The sequence below is a fragment of the Scyliorhinus torazame genome, chromosome 6, assembly GCF_047496885.1.
Source record: "Scyliorhinus torazame isolate Kashiwa2021f chromosome 6, sScyTor2.1, whole genome shotgun sequence".
In the NCBI taxonomy this organism is placed as follows: Eukaryota; Metazoa; Chordata; class Chondrichthyes; order Carcharhiniformes; family Scyliorhinidae; genus Scyliorhinus; species Scyliorhinus torazame.
In genome coordinates, this window is record NC_092712.1 from 304,450,492 (window position 1) to 304,467,134 (window position 16,643).

Here is a 16,643-nt window from a genome sequence, read left to right on the forward strand (position 1 = left end):
CAATTTGATATGAAGATGATGCCTGCTGTGTTTTCTCTTGGGCTCTTGGCAATCATATGATATGTAAAGTATTTGTCTAACACAAATGAAACTAAAAGTATTTTCAAAAATATGTAATGAAGTGAGTAATCTGCTGAAGGTTTTAGCAAACCTAAATCAGAAGTGCTCTGACCGGTCAGTGAGTAATATCCTACCTAGTGCAGGACAAGCCCATGCAGAGTAGGAGTTTCCTGCCATCATTCTTTGGCTTGTCCTGTTGAGGTGGGAGTCCTGAAGCTACCTCATTGAGCTGGGAGGGATAGTGAGTGTTCAGGGGGAAGAGGGAGAATCAGCTCCTAATTGGTTGTCTAATATGTTAATCTGAGAGTCGACATTAGTTGAAAACGGGACCGGGTGAAACTGCGATCTCCATATGAAAGTAGCTTACTGCTGCTTATTTAGGTACATGTTTGAAATGCCAACTTTGGAGAGATAGCAGAGGGCTGCAGCATCCACCACCCATGAAGATTCCGATGAATCGTTTGAGGTAGAGTGAGTGAAGAACTGAAAATGAAGAACCATACATTTTCTTGTATAGTAAATCCAATTAAAATCATTGTACATGTCAGACGCAGATATTTTGCAGTTTACTTAAATATTTATATTTTTCAGTTCATCTGACTTGCCTTCATTTGTACAATCTATTTGTTCAATCTCCACATACAAATTGGCTGCCATGGTTATATTGTTGTGTCGTCTGTCCGGAATTCCTTGTATTCACATATTACCTGTATCTGCTAGATAGCTGCTGTATCCATAGAATTTCTACAGTGCAGGAGGCTGCCATTTGGCCCATTGAGTCTGCACCAACCCACTGAAAAGAGCACCCTTCCAAGGCCGACGACTCCGCCCAATCCCCATAACCCCACCTAACCTGCACTTCTTTGGACTGTGGGAGGGAACTGGAGCACCCGGAGGAAACCCACGCAGACACTGGGAGAACATGCAAACTCCACACAGTCACCCAAGGCCGGAATCTAATCTAGGTCACTGGTGCTGAGGCAGCAGTGCTAACCACTGTGCCACCGTGCAGCCCCGGGTTTGGGTACTTTGGAAAATGATGCCCAACCAACTACAGGGCAATTGCAAATAGTCTGCAGTTGATGGACAATGTGAAAAATGAAAATCGCTTATTGTCACAAATAGGCTTCAAATGAAATTGCTGTGAAAAGCCCCTAGTCGCCACATTCCGGCACCTGTTTGGGGAGGCTGAAACGAGAATTGAACCCATGCTGCTGGCCTGCCTTGGTCTGCTTTACAAGCCAGATATTTAGCCCACTGTGCTAAACCAGCACCTGTATGGCAGAACCAACCTGTGAGAGGTGTATGGTCTGAAGCCCCAAAGAACCTTGATGAATAGCTGTGCTAAGCTCAAGGTTTTAAAAAAATAAAAGACCTAGATCTGCAGCTTTGAGAGCAAGGGAAGAGAGCTTCCAGAAGCACTGGCAGTTTCCTCGCAGTTCTCAGCATGGTTGGTCACATGGTGTGGATGCCCAACTATGAAAGGAAGGCGGGGTTTCCTTTGGGATGGATCTGGCCTCAAACCTGAAGGCAAGAGCAGGAAAGTGGAGGCAGAGCGTGCCTTCTGCTTGTGCTTGCGCCCCTGCACCTTGGTGGTGGTTTATTATGATTTTGCCCAAAACTGACAATTGCCAGTAGAGGCTATCTGACCATTTGTGAAAAAAATGGGGACCCATGTGGAGAATATCTGAGCAGGTTATACTCTGACCTGGATTGCTGCTTGTCTTAAAAGAGTAACCTTGGGACAGGCGTCTCTCAGCAATTAGCCGTTGGCCCTGGAGGTACAGAAACTGCCTCATTGCCTGGGTCAAGATCATCTGTCATTTTAATTCCTGGTATCTGAAGCCCAGAGCTCCTCAAAACTAAAAGAAATGAGGCACCTGGGAAACTGGTAGAACCTTTTTCTACACTTTTGTAGAAAAGCCAGACAGGACGTAAATCGGGTTTTTCCATTCAAACCCACAGTGCGTGATGTCTTTGACATTTCATGTCAAACACATCTGAACAAATTGGGTTATGCAAGTGCCTATTCATGACCATGTACAAGTGGTGATCCCATCGATTAGTTTTTTGCTGAAGGTTTGTTAGCTGAGAAATTTGCCTCTGAACCAGGGCAGGGTCAATGTGTTGGTTGCAGGCAGGTCTGGGTACTGCTACACTGGCAGTAAGGTTCCTTCAGCATTGCAGCCTGAATGCATGTGTGGGATTCTGCTATGCACAGGTCCTCCGATAGTCGCTGATGATGTTTGGTGCGGCATTCTATGCTAAAACATTCAGTAGATTGTAGCTGCTTTAGCTATGGTCCCATGATGCACTGCCAGGAGGCATGCTTGAACTTGTAATGACCTTGAGACAAAAGCAAACTAATAGTTTGTTGGCACTCGGTCACCTCTTATCATCTTAGCTACTTCCTGCTCAGTTGATGGGGCTGCTGGAAGTCACCACCTTGTCTTTGACGTGGAACTCCAGCTTTCCTGCCTTTACTCTGGTGGCGGGGGGTGGAATCGGCAGGGGGTTCCTTGTCAGCTCTCCGGTGGGCGAGGTCCCCTTGGGCTGGGCAAAATCCCGTCCATGGTGTGGAGACCAGCTAGAGCTTCCAAGAGATGTCGAGGAACTCTTCAGGAAATTGGCTGTGTCTCAGTCCTTTTTTTTACCTACCCAACAAGGGTATGGATTTGGTTCAAGAAGAGACTCCCCACCACTGGAGGGCAATTAGGGATGAGCAACAAAATCTGGCCCAGCCAGCGATGTCCACACCCCATGATTGAATAAAAATACTCCTTTGGCATTGATTATAAAAAATACTTTCACATGCCATCTCTATGTTGCCATGTGGGTGTCGAAGTTCAGTTGGCCGGACAGCTGGTTTGTGATGCAGAGCGAGGCCAGCAGTGCGGGTTCAATTCCCGTACTGGCTGAGGTTAATCATCAGGGCCCTGACTTCTCAACCTCGCTCCATGCCTGAGGTGTGGTGACTCAGTTTAAATCACCACCAGTCAGCTGTCCCCCTCAAAAGGGGAAAGCCGCCTATGGTCCTCTGGGACTATGGTGACTTTTACTTAGCTCAACAATTAACAGTCTGACTTGTACAGATGGATTTTACATCGAAAACCCAAATTCCTGGGGTGGTGTCAGTTGAAGATATCTCGTGACAATTTTTCAGAACTTTAAGCCAGAGTCATTCCCCCTGTCCCAAATCAAAGTTACTTCCTAAAAAGGAAAAAAATTATTTTTGATTGTTTGTCCTCATAGAATCATAAGAGTTTACCGTGCAGAAGGAGGCCATTCAGCCCGAGTCTGCATCGGCCCTTGGCGAGAGCACCTTGCTTAAGTCCATGCCTCCACCCTATCCCTGTAACCCCACCTAATATTTTGTTCACTATGGGGAAATTTAGCACGGCCAACCCACCTAACCTGCGCATCTTTGAACCGAGGAAACTGGAACACTCTAAGGAAACCCGTGCAGTCACGGGGAGAAAGTGCAAACTCCACACAGCAAGTCACCCGAGGCTGGAATTGAACCCGGGTCTTGGGAACTGAGGCAGCAGTGCTAGCCACTGTACCGCCATGCCACCCTTGCAGTTTGTTTATGGGATCTGAGTGATTGTAATCCCATTGACTTCCTTTCGGCCAAACAAGATATGATTCTGGGATCTATTGGGATTGAGTGTTTGGTCCATACTGGAGAGTTGGGGTGGGGCAACTGATCTTGTGCAGGCAGGATGCTTAAGACTAGGTGGGCTCCAGTCATCCTCCATTTGATTGCTCAACTCTGATCCAGTCTGACTGTTAAAGTTTTCTGCCATCAATTGCTTGTAGCATCAAAAAGTTAGGACTATCAAGTGGAAAGTGTCGGGGAAGCAGGAGTAAACCTCCAGAATTCTATAATTTACATTCCTGAGCAAATTTAAGCTGCATGTGGCAACATTGATCATCTATTGTTAAATTACAAGCTGGATAGGATCTGATACATTCGAGAATTGTGCAAATTGGTCGGGAGAATTGTGCAAATTGTTCGGGAAATTAATTTGTCTATTGCTCAGCCAAATCTGCCTGTTTTTCACAAACTAAAACACCAGCTCTGTGATCTCCAGTTCCTTGTATTTAAGTCATGGGAACCATTTGATCATCAACTCCAATATAGTAGTTTGAGTTTTTCTGGTAGTTTTTCCGCTCTGAATTCTTTGGTGAAAAAATTGGGCTGATTTGAAGGTTGTGCCAGAAAGTGGATTTACATTTACCTTGATTGTGGTGTCTAGTTTTATTTGCTGGTCGATGATTGTGGAAAGTTGGTGCTCAGTTTAGATGGGCCATCCAGTTTAGGTTGTTTAGAAGCATTATGTAATCGTTTGAATGAGATGTGGCCAGTTAAGTAGCAGAATCTATTATGATGTGTAGCCACTAGAGGTAGCGGTGCTGTTTGTGTCCATGCCAGTACTGATGCAACCATCTTGGCAGTGCATGAAACAATTGTGAACCCCCACTAACAAAGCCTTCAGTATAAAACGATAGGGCCTCCAGCTTGTGTTCTAATCAGAGTGGAACAGAAGCACATTAATTTGTTTGTGGAGGTTGAATGAAAGTGGAAATGTCAGATTACCTGCTGCAGGGTATAAGGTCTTTTGTTCCCTCAACGTAGTTCAACCTTCATATATAAAGCTTCAATTTCCCCCTCGGGGAATTTCTCTCTTTTCCCATTTAATTTCTTTGCTATTACCTTCCTGCATGCCCAGAACATGGGAGTTCTTCATTTCCGAGTGGAGAAAGCACCATATGATCTGGTAATGATGTGCTAAATTTTAAAAGGGGCAGTGTCCCTTTTTTCTCCCCCCTCCCGAGCCTGTTCATTTTGTATGTGGCGGTTGAACTACATAAAAGAATGAGGAAGACCGTGCCTCCTGTGGTAGGTAACCTAACACTACTTTGGTCACGTTTTCTAGTTTTGTGTTTGCGCACTTTTCGAGCTGATCATAAAAATTATTTTTTCCCAGAGATAAAGAAATGGAAAAGACCTTTGAGATGGTGAAATACAAAAACAGAGCCAGGGAGGATGGTTCTAAAAGTCAGTCCGTTCAGCTAGAACTTGGCAACCAGTTTGCTGTTCTTGGGGAGCAGTAAATGTTGGTGCATATTTTACAGACTGGTGCTCTGTATTCCATCCCAGGTAACTAATCTACATGGAACCCATCTGTCTTCACCCCACAATGCCAGAGAGATTTTTAATTGATCTGGTATAGACTTCTGCGGACAAATGAGGCATCTGCAAGGCATCATGGGAATTTAAAGCTTGAAGCACAATAGCTGCTGTCATCTACTATGGACTGGAACTGAAAGGGTTTGAATGAAGTGTCAGTCACTCTTGGAGCGATGTTTTTGGATAAAGATTAAAAATGCAGCCATTAAGTGGTCTATTTGTTTATAGTCCTGCTTCCATTTTGAATGTTGAGTCTCTCAAAGGTGACTACCTCAGTTTGACAGAAAACTGTGGACACCATTATGACTGTACCTCGTTTGCCATCTCCAGTTTGCTACCGTTTATTAAAAAAAAAAAGTATTACAACGTAGTTGAACTATTTCAGAATATTAAACCGCTAAATTCCTGGGGGCAGAAATAGAAACATTTCTTATCAGTCTGCAAATTGAATTTGAGACTGCACAACTTTTAAGTGACCTTACCTTTAAACTAAAAGAAAGTATGGCATCCTGTTAAATTGTCTGCTTTTAAGAGGCTGCATGCGATGGCTTGGACTGCAACGCTTTCCGCTTAAAATCATTCTCTGCGTGTGTATTTTGATGGCAGTGAGCTGTAATCCGCTTCCCACTACGGCTTCCTTCCCCAGATTTCCCTGATGTTAAGAGAACCATAGTCTAACATGAATCTAGGATGCACCTCATTCTTTGTAGCTTTCTGATTACTTTTTGTAAGTGGCATCACCAGTAAACCCCTCGGCCCTCAAATCTTCAACCTGCTATAAGAAGCGTAGAAAACAAAAGTATTTGCCAGCAGATAATAAACCGCCCTGGAAATGGAGATTGAAAAGAGGGTTTTGCAACAGTGTTCCTATTTAGAATTATTTGGGTAATCTCACCTGAACAATCAAACTAGTGCTTGTTACATGCAACCATTGATGATGACACTTGTCAGTGAACTGAGGTTGAATTTAATTCATCCAACTTTTTGTGTATTTATGTAATTAACTATTATGAAACCTTAGCTTCAGGATGGGGGAAATAACGTTTTACGGTTGCAGTTAAGAAAAATATAACAGCTGTACAACTATTTATGAAGACCTTACTGTACAGTATTTTCTTGCGGTTCTGGTTTCAAGACCACTTTAAAATTGGGCATAAATAAGTGTATCTTAAGGCCTTGTCCTGCAGCGCTTTCAAATTCCCTCCTTTTTGGCTTGCGATAAAATTAATTTTCTGTTCAAGAACTAACAGCAACACTTTACTCGGAGTAGACATTATTGGGTTGTTTTAAGATGCACATTTAGAATCTACTTTGTGCTTTACAAATAGAACAGCAACTATTGTCTGAACATGTTTGAATCCTGGGCATGTATTATGGCTGTACTGGAGAAACAACAAATGAAATAAATCAATAAAGCTGCAACATGTGAATATGTTTTGTTTCTTAAACAATTGGTTCAGCTACTACCTGCTCAGTTTTTTTTTTGGGGGGGGGGTCATACTGTAACTCAAATTACTGCATTAATTGGGATGGTGTTTTGTTTCAAAATGCATTTTGTTACAATGGATGATGCATCTGATGTTCTTTTTTAAAAAAAAAAAAAAAAAAAATACAGCTGCAATATAAAACCCTTTGCTATGTGCTGCATTGCCTGATTAATAATACACCTTAGTAGCAGAGGTTTGTATTGGACCAAGAACCTGACTCTTTACATCCATAACACAGCAGAGGCAAAATTAAAATGCGGGTTTGTATTCAAGTAAACTTATTTTGTGTTGCTTGTGAACTTATCAGGTACAAAACCTTGTTCTAAAATTTTAATGCTTTATGCCTCATACAATGCAGTGGGGGGGGGGAGGGTTCTGAAATAATCTAGTTGGAGAACTTATCCTATTGACCCATATCAGATTTTCTTTAGTCTCTTCCCCCTGTTGGGGAGAATGCATTGCCTTTGGGAAGTATTGAAAGGCTGGTTACTTTGTAAGCAAACATTGGGGATTTACCCTGGTTTTGTAACCATTATTCAACTTGGTCGTATCCTGTACTTGTCCTGAAGCTGATAAGTCCCAATCAATAGCATTTTAACACTGGTGTTTGAGTGGGACTAAGAATACACTCTACACACCAGAAACTAAATGCTGGAAATGCACAGCTAGTCGATCAGTCCTGTAGCAAATGGCAGTAAATCGAAAGGTAAAAGAAAAAGACAACTGACTCCCTCTGGCCAACCTCCAAAAGCAAGAGTCGTCGTTTTAACAATCAATCACTGCAGAGCAGTTCTTAATGGGTTACGGGACTGAAAACTAACGGGCTTCCTGGACACCCTTTTGATTGCAGTGTGTTACGGGCCAATTCACCTAGGCTGCACATCTTTGGGGGTGAGATCCATGCAGACACGGGGAGAATGTACAAACTCCACATGGACAGTGACCTGGGGCCTGGATCAAACCTGGGTCCTCAGCGCTGTGAGGCAGCAATGCTAACCACTGCAGTGCTGTGCTGCCCTAATGGCAGAGAGCTCTTAATGCGATGTCCACATGATGTACTGAATGACCATCTGTGAAGAAAGAAAACCTCCAGGGGTTTTGAGTTGGCTACAGAAGTCGATTAAATCTTTTGTTAAAAGCAAATTGATTGGTGTTCGCACAGGTATACAGTGGCTGGTTGTTAGATATTTATGCGGTTTCATGTGACATGCTGAAATAATGGTGTCTGCTAGGCAGAAAGAAGTCGGTAACCATTTATCAGGGCACTGAAATCATCACCAGAATTAGCAAGCCAGTCAGCACTCAATGATCTCACCTGCACTTTTACACCAGTTAACTAATAATGAAGCTCCATTGAAAGTATAAGAATGTTTTGCAAAGAACACTTGTTTATTTGTGCCATCACCACCCCATCCAGCATGTGGTTGGTTTTTGGGGGGGGGGGGGGGGGGGGGGGGGGGGGGGCGGTTCTTTGTCAGCCACGCACGCCTACTGAAGTATGAGAATTCTGCCTGTTTGCATAATTGGGCTGGTTTTAAATCCTTGACAAAAGGTTGACAATTAGGTTGTCACACACATTAAACTTGGAATCACCCAATACCATCTGAATCATCTTTAATTTTTAACATGCCCCTTTGTTCTTGATTTTCTCCCCAGAGGAAATAGCTTTTCTGTATTCACCCTATCACATCCTTTTAGATACTTCCGTTAGAACATGCAACCTCTCCATTCTGCATATGTTTGAACTAGAAAGCTGGCTGACGGTGAAAATATGTTGTTTGATCTTTATGGCACAAATGTAGCTCAAATCTGGGTGACCCTTCAAGCTATTCTCTTGTTCCTGGTATGCGCACTCTGCAGTTGGAAGATATGCTTTATAAGATCTTCCTTCAGTTTATTCATGTATATCAATGTAAAAGCAAGAGTTGCTGATATTTTCTCTCTGAAAAGTATCAAGTGAATTGTAATTCCACTTTATATATGTATGCCCATCTACTGACCTAAGAGCTCATCATTGCAAGAAGGAAGATTGTTTATGCCCTTCACACTCCTTGGGGCATCTCGAAGCACATCACTACTCGTGGATTAGTTTTGGAGCACTGTCATGTGGGCAAAACTGGCACTCACTCTGCTCTGCAAGGTTCCACAACTGCAGAGGTGAATGAATAATCGGTGTGGTGTTGGTTGAGGGATGAACAGTGGCCTGAACAATGAAATATGTTTGTCTTTAGAAAGTTGCTATCGGATCTTTTAAGTCGACCTCAGCAGGCCACCGCCTCGATTTTGAAATCTCATCTGGATAGAAGACATCTCTGGCAGTGGTGCATCCCTTAAAGACTGCACTGAAAACAACTTGGTGGAAAAGATCCCCCCCCCCCCCCCCCCCCAGCATTACTCAATCAGCTACATTACCATTCCTGCTTTGACTAGCGTTGAAGACTGAAGAATAATAGTCCCTGTCAATCTCTTCCTCTCATAAAACATCCCATATACAAAGCATTTAAGTTTCCACCTTGTATTAAGAATCTATTAAGTCTATCTGAGAGCTGCGATACATCATCCCTTGTGCAGCTGTGGTTTTCTCATCTTGACATGACTGCTAACCTCACTCTAGATTAAATGCAAGCTATTTTGTTTAAGAGGTTGATCGCAAAACTCCCCATATATATCAGTTTTAGACACCATGGTTACAGAAGCAATAAGGATTTCAAAACTCTACCACGCATCATAAAAACTTAATGAAAACTTGGATTAATCCTAATTCCAATGTTTTAAAATGCTTGCAATGATCTAATCTTGATGCTCAAATTGGTTCTGCATTTGAAATCATAGAATTTACAGTGCAGCAGGAGGCCATTCGGCCCATCGAGTCTGCACCAGTTCTTGGAAAGAGCATCCTGCCTACACCCTATCCCTGTAATCCCACCTGACCTTTTCGACACTAAGGGGCAATTTAGCATAGCCAATACACCTAACCTGCACATCTTTGGACTTTTTGAGGAAACCCACGCAGACATGGGGGAGAAACTGCAAACTCCAGTCACCCGAGGCCGGAATTGAACCCGGGCACGTGGAGCTGTGAGGCAGCAGTGCTAACCGCTGTGCTTGTCTATTATATCATTCTATCTTCCTGCTTACGTGCCTATGAGAAAGAAATGAACAATTCTGCTCAGAGGTCCCCTGGAGAAGAACAGAGTGCAGTAAATACGCCCCACACCCCCTCCCCTGTTTAGAGCTGGTTAACTTTTCAATTTAGACTTCCGGTTGCGGCTATGCGGAGCTAAGCCGCACGATTCGGCAGCTCCGGCTATCACGGACGTTCGGGCTCTTTAGAGGAGCCCCAACAGAATTTTTTTTGAAGACGACACATGGGGAAGGGAAGAGCGAGGTCCCCCTTCAACTTTTATGGACCGGACCAGAAGTGAAACGGCCAAAAAAGCGGCACTGGAGCAGCGGGAGAAGCGAGGGAAGACGAGCAAAATGGCGGCGGCCGGGGACAAAGCGGAGTGTGGGCCGGAGCTGCAGGAGTTCATCAAGCGCTGCTTTGAGGAGCTGGGGAAGGAGATGCTGGCGCCTATGTTGTCGGCGATTGAAGGACTAGGGCTGACCCAGAAGGCCCACGAGGTAAAGAGTCAGTGAGAATGAGGACGAGCTCTTGGGCCTGGCGGTGAGAGTGGAGCAGAACGAGGCGCTACACAAGAGGTGGGCGGGAAGACTCGAAGACCTGGAGAACAGGTCGAGGAGAAAGAATCTGCGGATCCTGGGTCTCCCTGAAGGAGTGGAGGGGGCCGATGCCGGGGCATACGTGAGCACGATGCTCGGGGCGATGATGGGCGCGGAGGCCCCTTCGAGGCCGCTGGAGCTGGACGGGGCACACCGGGTGCTGGCGAGGAGGCCCAAGGCAAACGAGCCGCCAAGGGTGATGGTGGTGAGATTTCACTCTTTCACGGACAGAGAGAGGGTCCTGAAATGGGCCAAGAAGGAGCGGAGCAGCAGGTGGGACAATGCGGAGATCCGAATATACCCAGACTGGAGCACGGAGGTTGCAAAGAGGAGAGCGGGTTTCAACCGGGCCAAGGCGGTGTTGCACCGGAAAGGAGTGAGATTCGGAATGCTGCAGCCAGCGCGATTGTGGGTCACACACAAGGATCAGCACCATTACTTCGAAACGCCTGAAGAGGCGTGGACCTTTATTCAAACCGAAAAGTTGGACTCAAACTGAGGGTTTGTGAGGGTGGGGGGGGATGTTTGATGTTTGTTGTATATAGGGGGTCAATCACGCTCAGGAAATGTTACATGGGCTGGGGGAGAGAGACAAGGCCGCGACAGGAGCTGCGCCAGACGGGGCGGGGTAGGCTTAGGAAAGCACGGGGTTTTTCCCGCGCTAGGGAAGAAAGGCGGGAGGGGGAATGGAGGAACGCACACGGATTGGGAGATTCCCACACGGGGAGGTCAATGGGACGTGGAACGTGAGGGGCCTGAACGGGCCGGTGAAGAGGGCCCAAGTGTTCGGGCGCTTAAAGGGACTGAAGGCAGACGTGGTCATGCTCCAAGAGACACATCTGAAGGTGGCGGACCAGGTCAGGTTAAGAAAGGGATGGGTAGGACAGGTATTCCATTCGGGGCTGGACGAAAAGAATAGAGGGGTGGCAATATTGGTGGGGAAGCGGGTGTCATTTGAGGCCAAGACTATCGTAGTGGATAATGGAGGGAGATATGTGATGGTGAGTGGTAAGTTACAGGGGACGTGGGTGGTGTTGGTAAATGTATACGCCCCAAACTGGGATGATGCCGGATTCATGAAGCGCATGTTGGGGCGCATTCCGGACCTGGAGGTAGGAGGCCTGATAATGGGTGGGGACTTCAATACGGTGTTGAACTGCTCCAGATCGAGGACTGGAAAGAGGCCGGCGGCGGCCAGGGTGCTTAGGGGGGTTTATGGATCAGATGGGGGGAGTGGACCCGTGGAGGTTTGCCAGGCCGCAGACCAGGGAATTTTCTTTTTTCTCCCACGTGCACAAAGCCTACTCCCGGATAGGTTTTTTTGTTCTGGGCAGGGCGCTCATCCCGAAAGTGGAGGGAACGGAGTATTCTGCCATAGCTGTTTTGGATCACGCCCCGCACTGGGTGGAACTGGAGCTGGGAGAGGAGAGGGACCAACGCCCGCTGTGGTGGCTGGATGTGGGACTGCTGGCAGATGAGGTGGTGTGTGGGAAGGTGAGGGGGTGCATCGAAAGGTACTTGGAGGCAAACGACAACGGGGAGGTGCGGGTGGGGGTGGTATGGGAGGCGGTGATCAGGGGAGAGCTAATCTCCATCAAGGCTCATAGGGAGAAGACGGAGGGCATGGAAAGGGAGAGGTTAGTGAGGGAGATTTTAAGAGTGGACAGGAGATACGCAGAGGCCCCTGAGGAGGGATTACTTGGGGAAAGACGACGTCTCCAGACGGAGTTTGATCTGTTGACCACAGGGAAGGCAGAGGCACAGTGGAGGAAGGCGCAGGGGGCGACCTACGAGTATGGAGAGAAGGCGAGTCGGATGCTGGCACACCAGCTCCGTCAGAGGATGGCAGCGAGGGAAATAGGGGGAGTCAAGGATGGAAGGGGAGCCACGGTGCGGAGTGCGACGAAAATAAACGAGGCATTCAAGGCCTTCTATGAGGAGCTGTACAGATCCCAGCCCCCAGCGGGGGGAAGAGGGGATGAGACGATTCCTAGACCAACTGAGATTCCTGAGGGTGGAGGAGCAAGAGGTGGCTGGTTTGGGGGCACCAATTGGGTTGGAGGAGCTGAGCAAGGGGTTGGGGGAGCATGCAGGCGGGGAAGGACCGGACGGGTTCCCTGTGGAGTTCTACAGGAAGTATGTAGACCTGTTGGCCCTGCTACTAGTGAGGACCTTTAATGAGGCAAGGGAGGAAGGGACCCTGCCCCCGACAATGTCGGAGGCGACGATTGCTTTGATCCTAAAGCGGGACAAGGACCCACTGCAATGTGGATCGTACAGGCCGATCTCGCTCCTCAATGTGGATGCTAAGTTGCTGGCAAAAGTGCTGGCTACGAGGAGAGGACTGTGTCCCGGGGGTGATCCACGAGGACCAGACGGGATTTGTAAAGGGCAGGCAACTAAACACCAATGTGCGGCGGCTCTTAAACGTGATAATGATGCCATCGGAGGAGGGAGAGGCGGAGATAGTGGCAGCTATGGACGCGGAGAAGGCCTTTGACCGAGTAGAGTGGGAGTACCTCTGGGGAGTGCTGCATGGGTTTGGGTTCGGGGGAGGGTTTATTAGGTGGGTTAAGCTCCTTTACAGCGCCCCGGTGGCAAGTGTGGTGACGAACCGGCGGAGGATGGAGTACTTTCGGCTGTACCGAGGGACGAGGCAGGGGTGCCACCTGTTGTTTGCATTGGCGATCGAACCCTTGGCCATGTCATTGAGGGAGTCTAGGAAATGGAGGGGGGTGGTCCGAGGGGGAGAAGAGCATCGGGTGTCGCTTTATACGGATGACCTGTTGCTGTATGTGGCGGATCCAGTGGAGGCGATGGTGGACGTCATGCAGACTCTAAGGGAGTTTGGGGATTTTTCGGGCTATGAGCTCAATGTAGGGAAGAGTGAGCTCTTTGTATTACAGGCGGGGGACCAAGAAAGGGGGATAAGGGGAGCTACCGCTGAGGAGGGCGGAGGGGAGTTTTAGGTACCTGGGGATCCAGATAGCCAGGAGTTGGGGGCCCCTACATAAACTGAATCTGACGAGGTTGGTGGAGCAGATGGAGGAGGACTTCAAAAGATGGGACATGTTACCGCTCTCGCTAGCGGCTCGAGTGCGGTCGGTCAAAATGGTGGTCCTTCCGAGGTTTCTTTTTGTGTTTCAGTGCCTTCCCATCGTGATCGCCAATGCCTTTTTTAAGAGAGTAGGTAGGAGTATTATGGGGTTTGTGTGGGCGAATAGGACCCCGAGGGTAAGGAGAGGGTTTCTGGAACGCAGTAGGTAGGGACCGAGGAGGGTTGGTGCTGCCGAACCTAGGGAGCTACTACTGGGCAGCAAATGTGGCTAAGGATCTGGGGCCAGTGGAGACGGCACAGGGGTGCAATGGGAGCTTCGGTGTGGTCCCCGATCAGGGGTAACCACCGGTTTGTCCTGGGGAGGATGGACGGGGGGTTTCAGAGCTGGCATCGGGCGGGGATTAGAAGAATGGGGGACCTGTTCATTGATGGGACGTTTGCGAGCCTAGGGGCACTAGAGGAGAAGTTTGAGTTACCCCCGGGAAATGCTTTTAGATACATGCAGGTGAGGGTGTTTGTGAGGCGGCAGGTGAGGGAGTTCCCGTTGCTCCCGGCACAGGAAATTTAAGACAGGGTGATCTCGGGTGTATGGGTCGGGGAGAGCAAGGTGTCGGCAATATACTAGGAGATGAAAGAAGAGGGGGAAGCACTGGTAGAGGAGCTGACGGGTAAATGGGAGGAAGAGATTGAGGAGGGGTTTTGGGCTGATGCCCTAGGTAAGGTTAATTCCTCCTCCTCGTGTGCCAGGCTCAGCCTGATACAATTTAAGGTGGTTCACAGAGCGCACTTGATGGGGGCGAGGTTGAGTAGGTTCTTTGGGGTAGAGGACAGATGTGGAAGGTGCTCAGGGAGTCCGGCGAACCATGTCCATATGTTTTGGTCATGCCCGGCACTGGAGGGGTTCTGGAGAGGAGTGGCGGGAGCAATATCTCAGGTGGTGAAAGTCCGGGTCAAGCCAAGCTGGGGGCTAGCAATATTTGGAGTAGTGGACGAGCAGGAGGCGAAAGAGGCCGGTATTCTGGCCTTTGCATCCCTAGTAGCCCGGCGAAGGATCTTGCTAATGTGGAAGGAGGCGAAGCCCCCCAGCCTGGATAAACGACATGGCTGGGTTCATTAAGCTGGAGAGGATAAAGTTTGCCTTGAAAGGGTCTGCGCAGGGGTTTTACAGGCGGTGGCAACCGTTCCTAGACTATCTCGCGGAGCGTTAGAAGAAGGTCGGTCAGCAGCAGCAGCAACCCGGGGAGGGGGGGGGGGGGGAAAGAGAGAGACGTCCTGTGGGGGGGGGAAGGGGGGCTTGCCTGGGGGGTGGTCGAGCAAGAGAACACATGAAGGATTTGGGAAACGGGCACGTGCGGGAGAGAGCCAGTGTACAAAGCTATGTAACATATCGTTTTACCATGTATATATCTTGCTATGTGCGATTTCTTGCTTTTTTGTTACGAGGAGGGGGGGTTTATTGTTTGTAAGGGTGAAAAATTGTGTTAAAAAACTTTAATAAATATATTTTAAAAAATAAAAATTTCAATTTAAAAAAAGATGCATTTCTTAAAGATTTGCACATTTCCCATTGCCTACATGGTTAAATGTCTGAAATTCAGCAAGAGCTGCCAGTGACCTGAGAGAACAGGAATCACAATCACTGATACACATGAAGCAACTTTCCATACTTGCCACCATGCGGTCCAAGCTTTCAAAATATTTGCTCGGAGGAGAAACTGGGACTAGATTGCAAGCAGAAGTAATAGACTGGTATTTATTACACCATAACCTAAATGAATGCAAGACTTTTGGTGTGTCACCATTGGTATCTATAGTTATTGGGGTTTGACTTTGATCGTTTTTTGTAAGCAGATACAATACTGTTTTTCATTTGAACAGTCTATAAATAGAAGAGCGTAATTTGCTAGAGCTTTTAAGAACTAGAACACAATATCATCTGCATCTTCCCAAGAGTCAGCCTTTAAGGAAAACCGACCCTGGTTGGATTTCTGCACTTCAATACAACAGTAGAATACTAGATTCAAACAACGCACTCAGGTTATTTGCTCATTACAAGTGATAACTATTCCTGCTTTATGGGTGCCTGGTCCAGGTGCCGAAATGTGTTTGGGGGGGGGGGGGGGGGGGGAATCTTACTCTTGTCTTTAGGGTTTAGAATTGAAAGGTCATCTCTGGGGAACTGGCAACAGCTTCTTCACCCAGTTGCCATTTTGATTGGCTGGCCTGTTACAGAGAAGGACTTTTTTTGTAGGTTCTAACTTTTGTTTCATGTGGAAAACAAATGCGCACATCAGGTAGCTGTAATGCGTTCAAAATTATTCTTTTAAAAGTTATTCCGGCACCTATAAAGTGCCCTACCCTTTGTGCCTTTGCACAGAATTCAGCAGCTTTTTAAATGTACTGAATTCTGTCATTTTGTTTATTTGACACAAACTCATAAAAACAACAGATGCCACGGCTGATTGAGAAAACGGATTAGCGGCCCAACCCGTGTGCCTGATGCAAGGACTAAAGAATCTATACCGGTTACATGGCCTGACTTACTTGTTTTTCCCTCCCTTTTTTTCATGCAACCTTTCCCAAATTGAGATTTTAGGCTAATACCGAAGTACGTGGAGGCATAATTTGAAGAACGGGAAAAAGACTGTACCGAGGTGGGTAATATTTCTATCTGGCGTCTTTAGATGCAGTAATTCCCGAATGAGGTCCACGGTGGGTTGTGATTTTTATATCAATACTTTATGGGAACAGCGACGGAATTATTTAAGATTTATAGACCCGGTGTCAATATTTGTTATAACATTTGGTGGATTGTGTGTACTAGCCAAATAGCTGCCATGTAAATATCTGATTTATATTTCATATCTAACCAAATATTGCTATAGCTGAATGTGATTTGACCAAAGTTGTTGTATTGTGCAATTTCAGAATCTTTGGGGGTTTATATTGTAGATGTTTTACTGAGAATGAAATTACTAAGCAGAAAAAAAAAACATGAATTACCCAAGGCCATTCAGGTTATGTTTGACTAACAATAACAAGGGCAGCACGGTAGCATTGTGGATAGCACAATTGCTTCACAGCTCTAGGGTACCAGGTTCGATTCCCGGCTTGGGACACT

The 16,643-nt window shown here is 46.8% G+C and overlaps 1 protein-coding gene across 3 annotated transcripts in view; it reads left to right on the top strand.

Moving 5' to 3' along the window:
- Positions 1–16,643, top strand: part of cdv3 (carnitine deficiency-associated gene expressed in ventricle 3) — a 41,858-nt gene that overhangs the window by 20,600 nt on the left and 4,615 nt on the right. Inside the window, exon 5 of one of the 3 annotated variants that reach the window (XM_072509975.1) lies at positions 16,119–16,176. The exons of 1 other annotated variant lie outside the window; for it this stretch is intronic. In XM_072509975.1, coding sequence (XP_072366076.1) covers positions 16,119–16,146 — 28 coding nt within the window. In that variant the 3' untranslated portion in view covers positions 16,147–16,176. Of the gene's footprint in view, positions 1–5,051; positions 6,685–16,118; positions 16,177–16,643 lie in introns of those variants that run through there. One more of the 3 variants, XM_072509972.1, reaches the window with a different exon arrangement.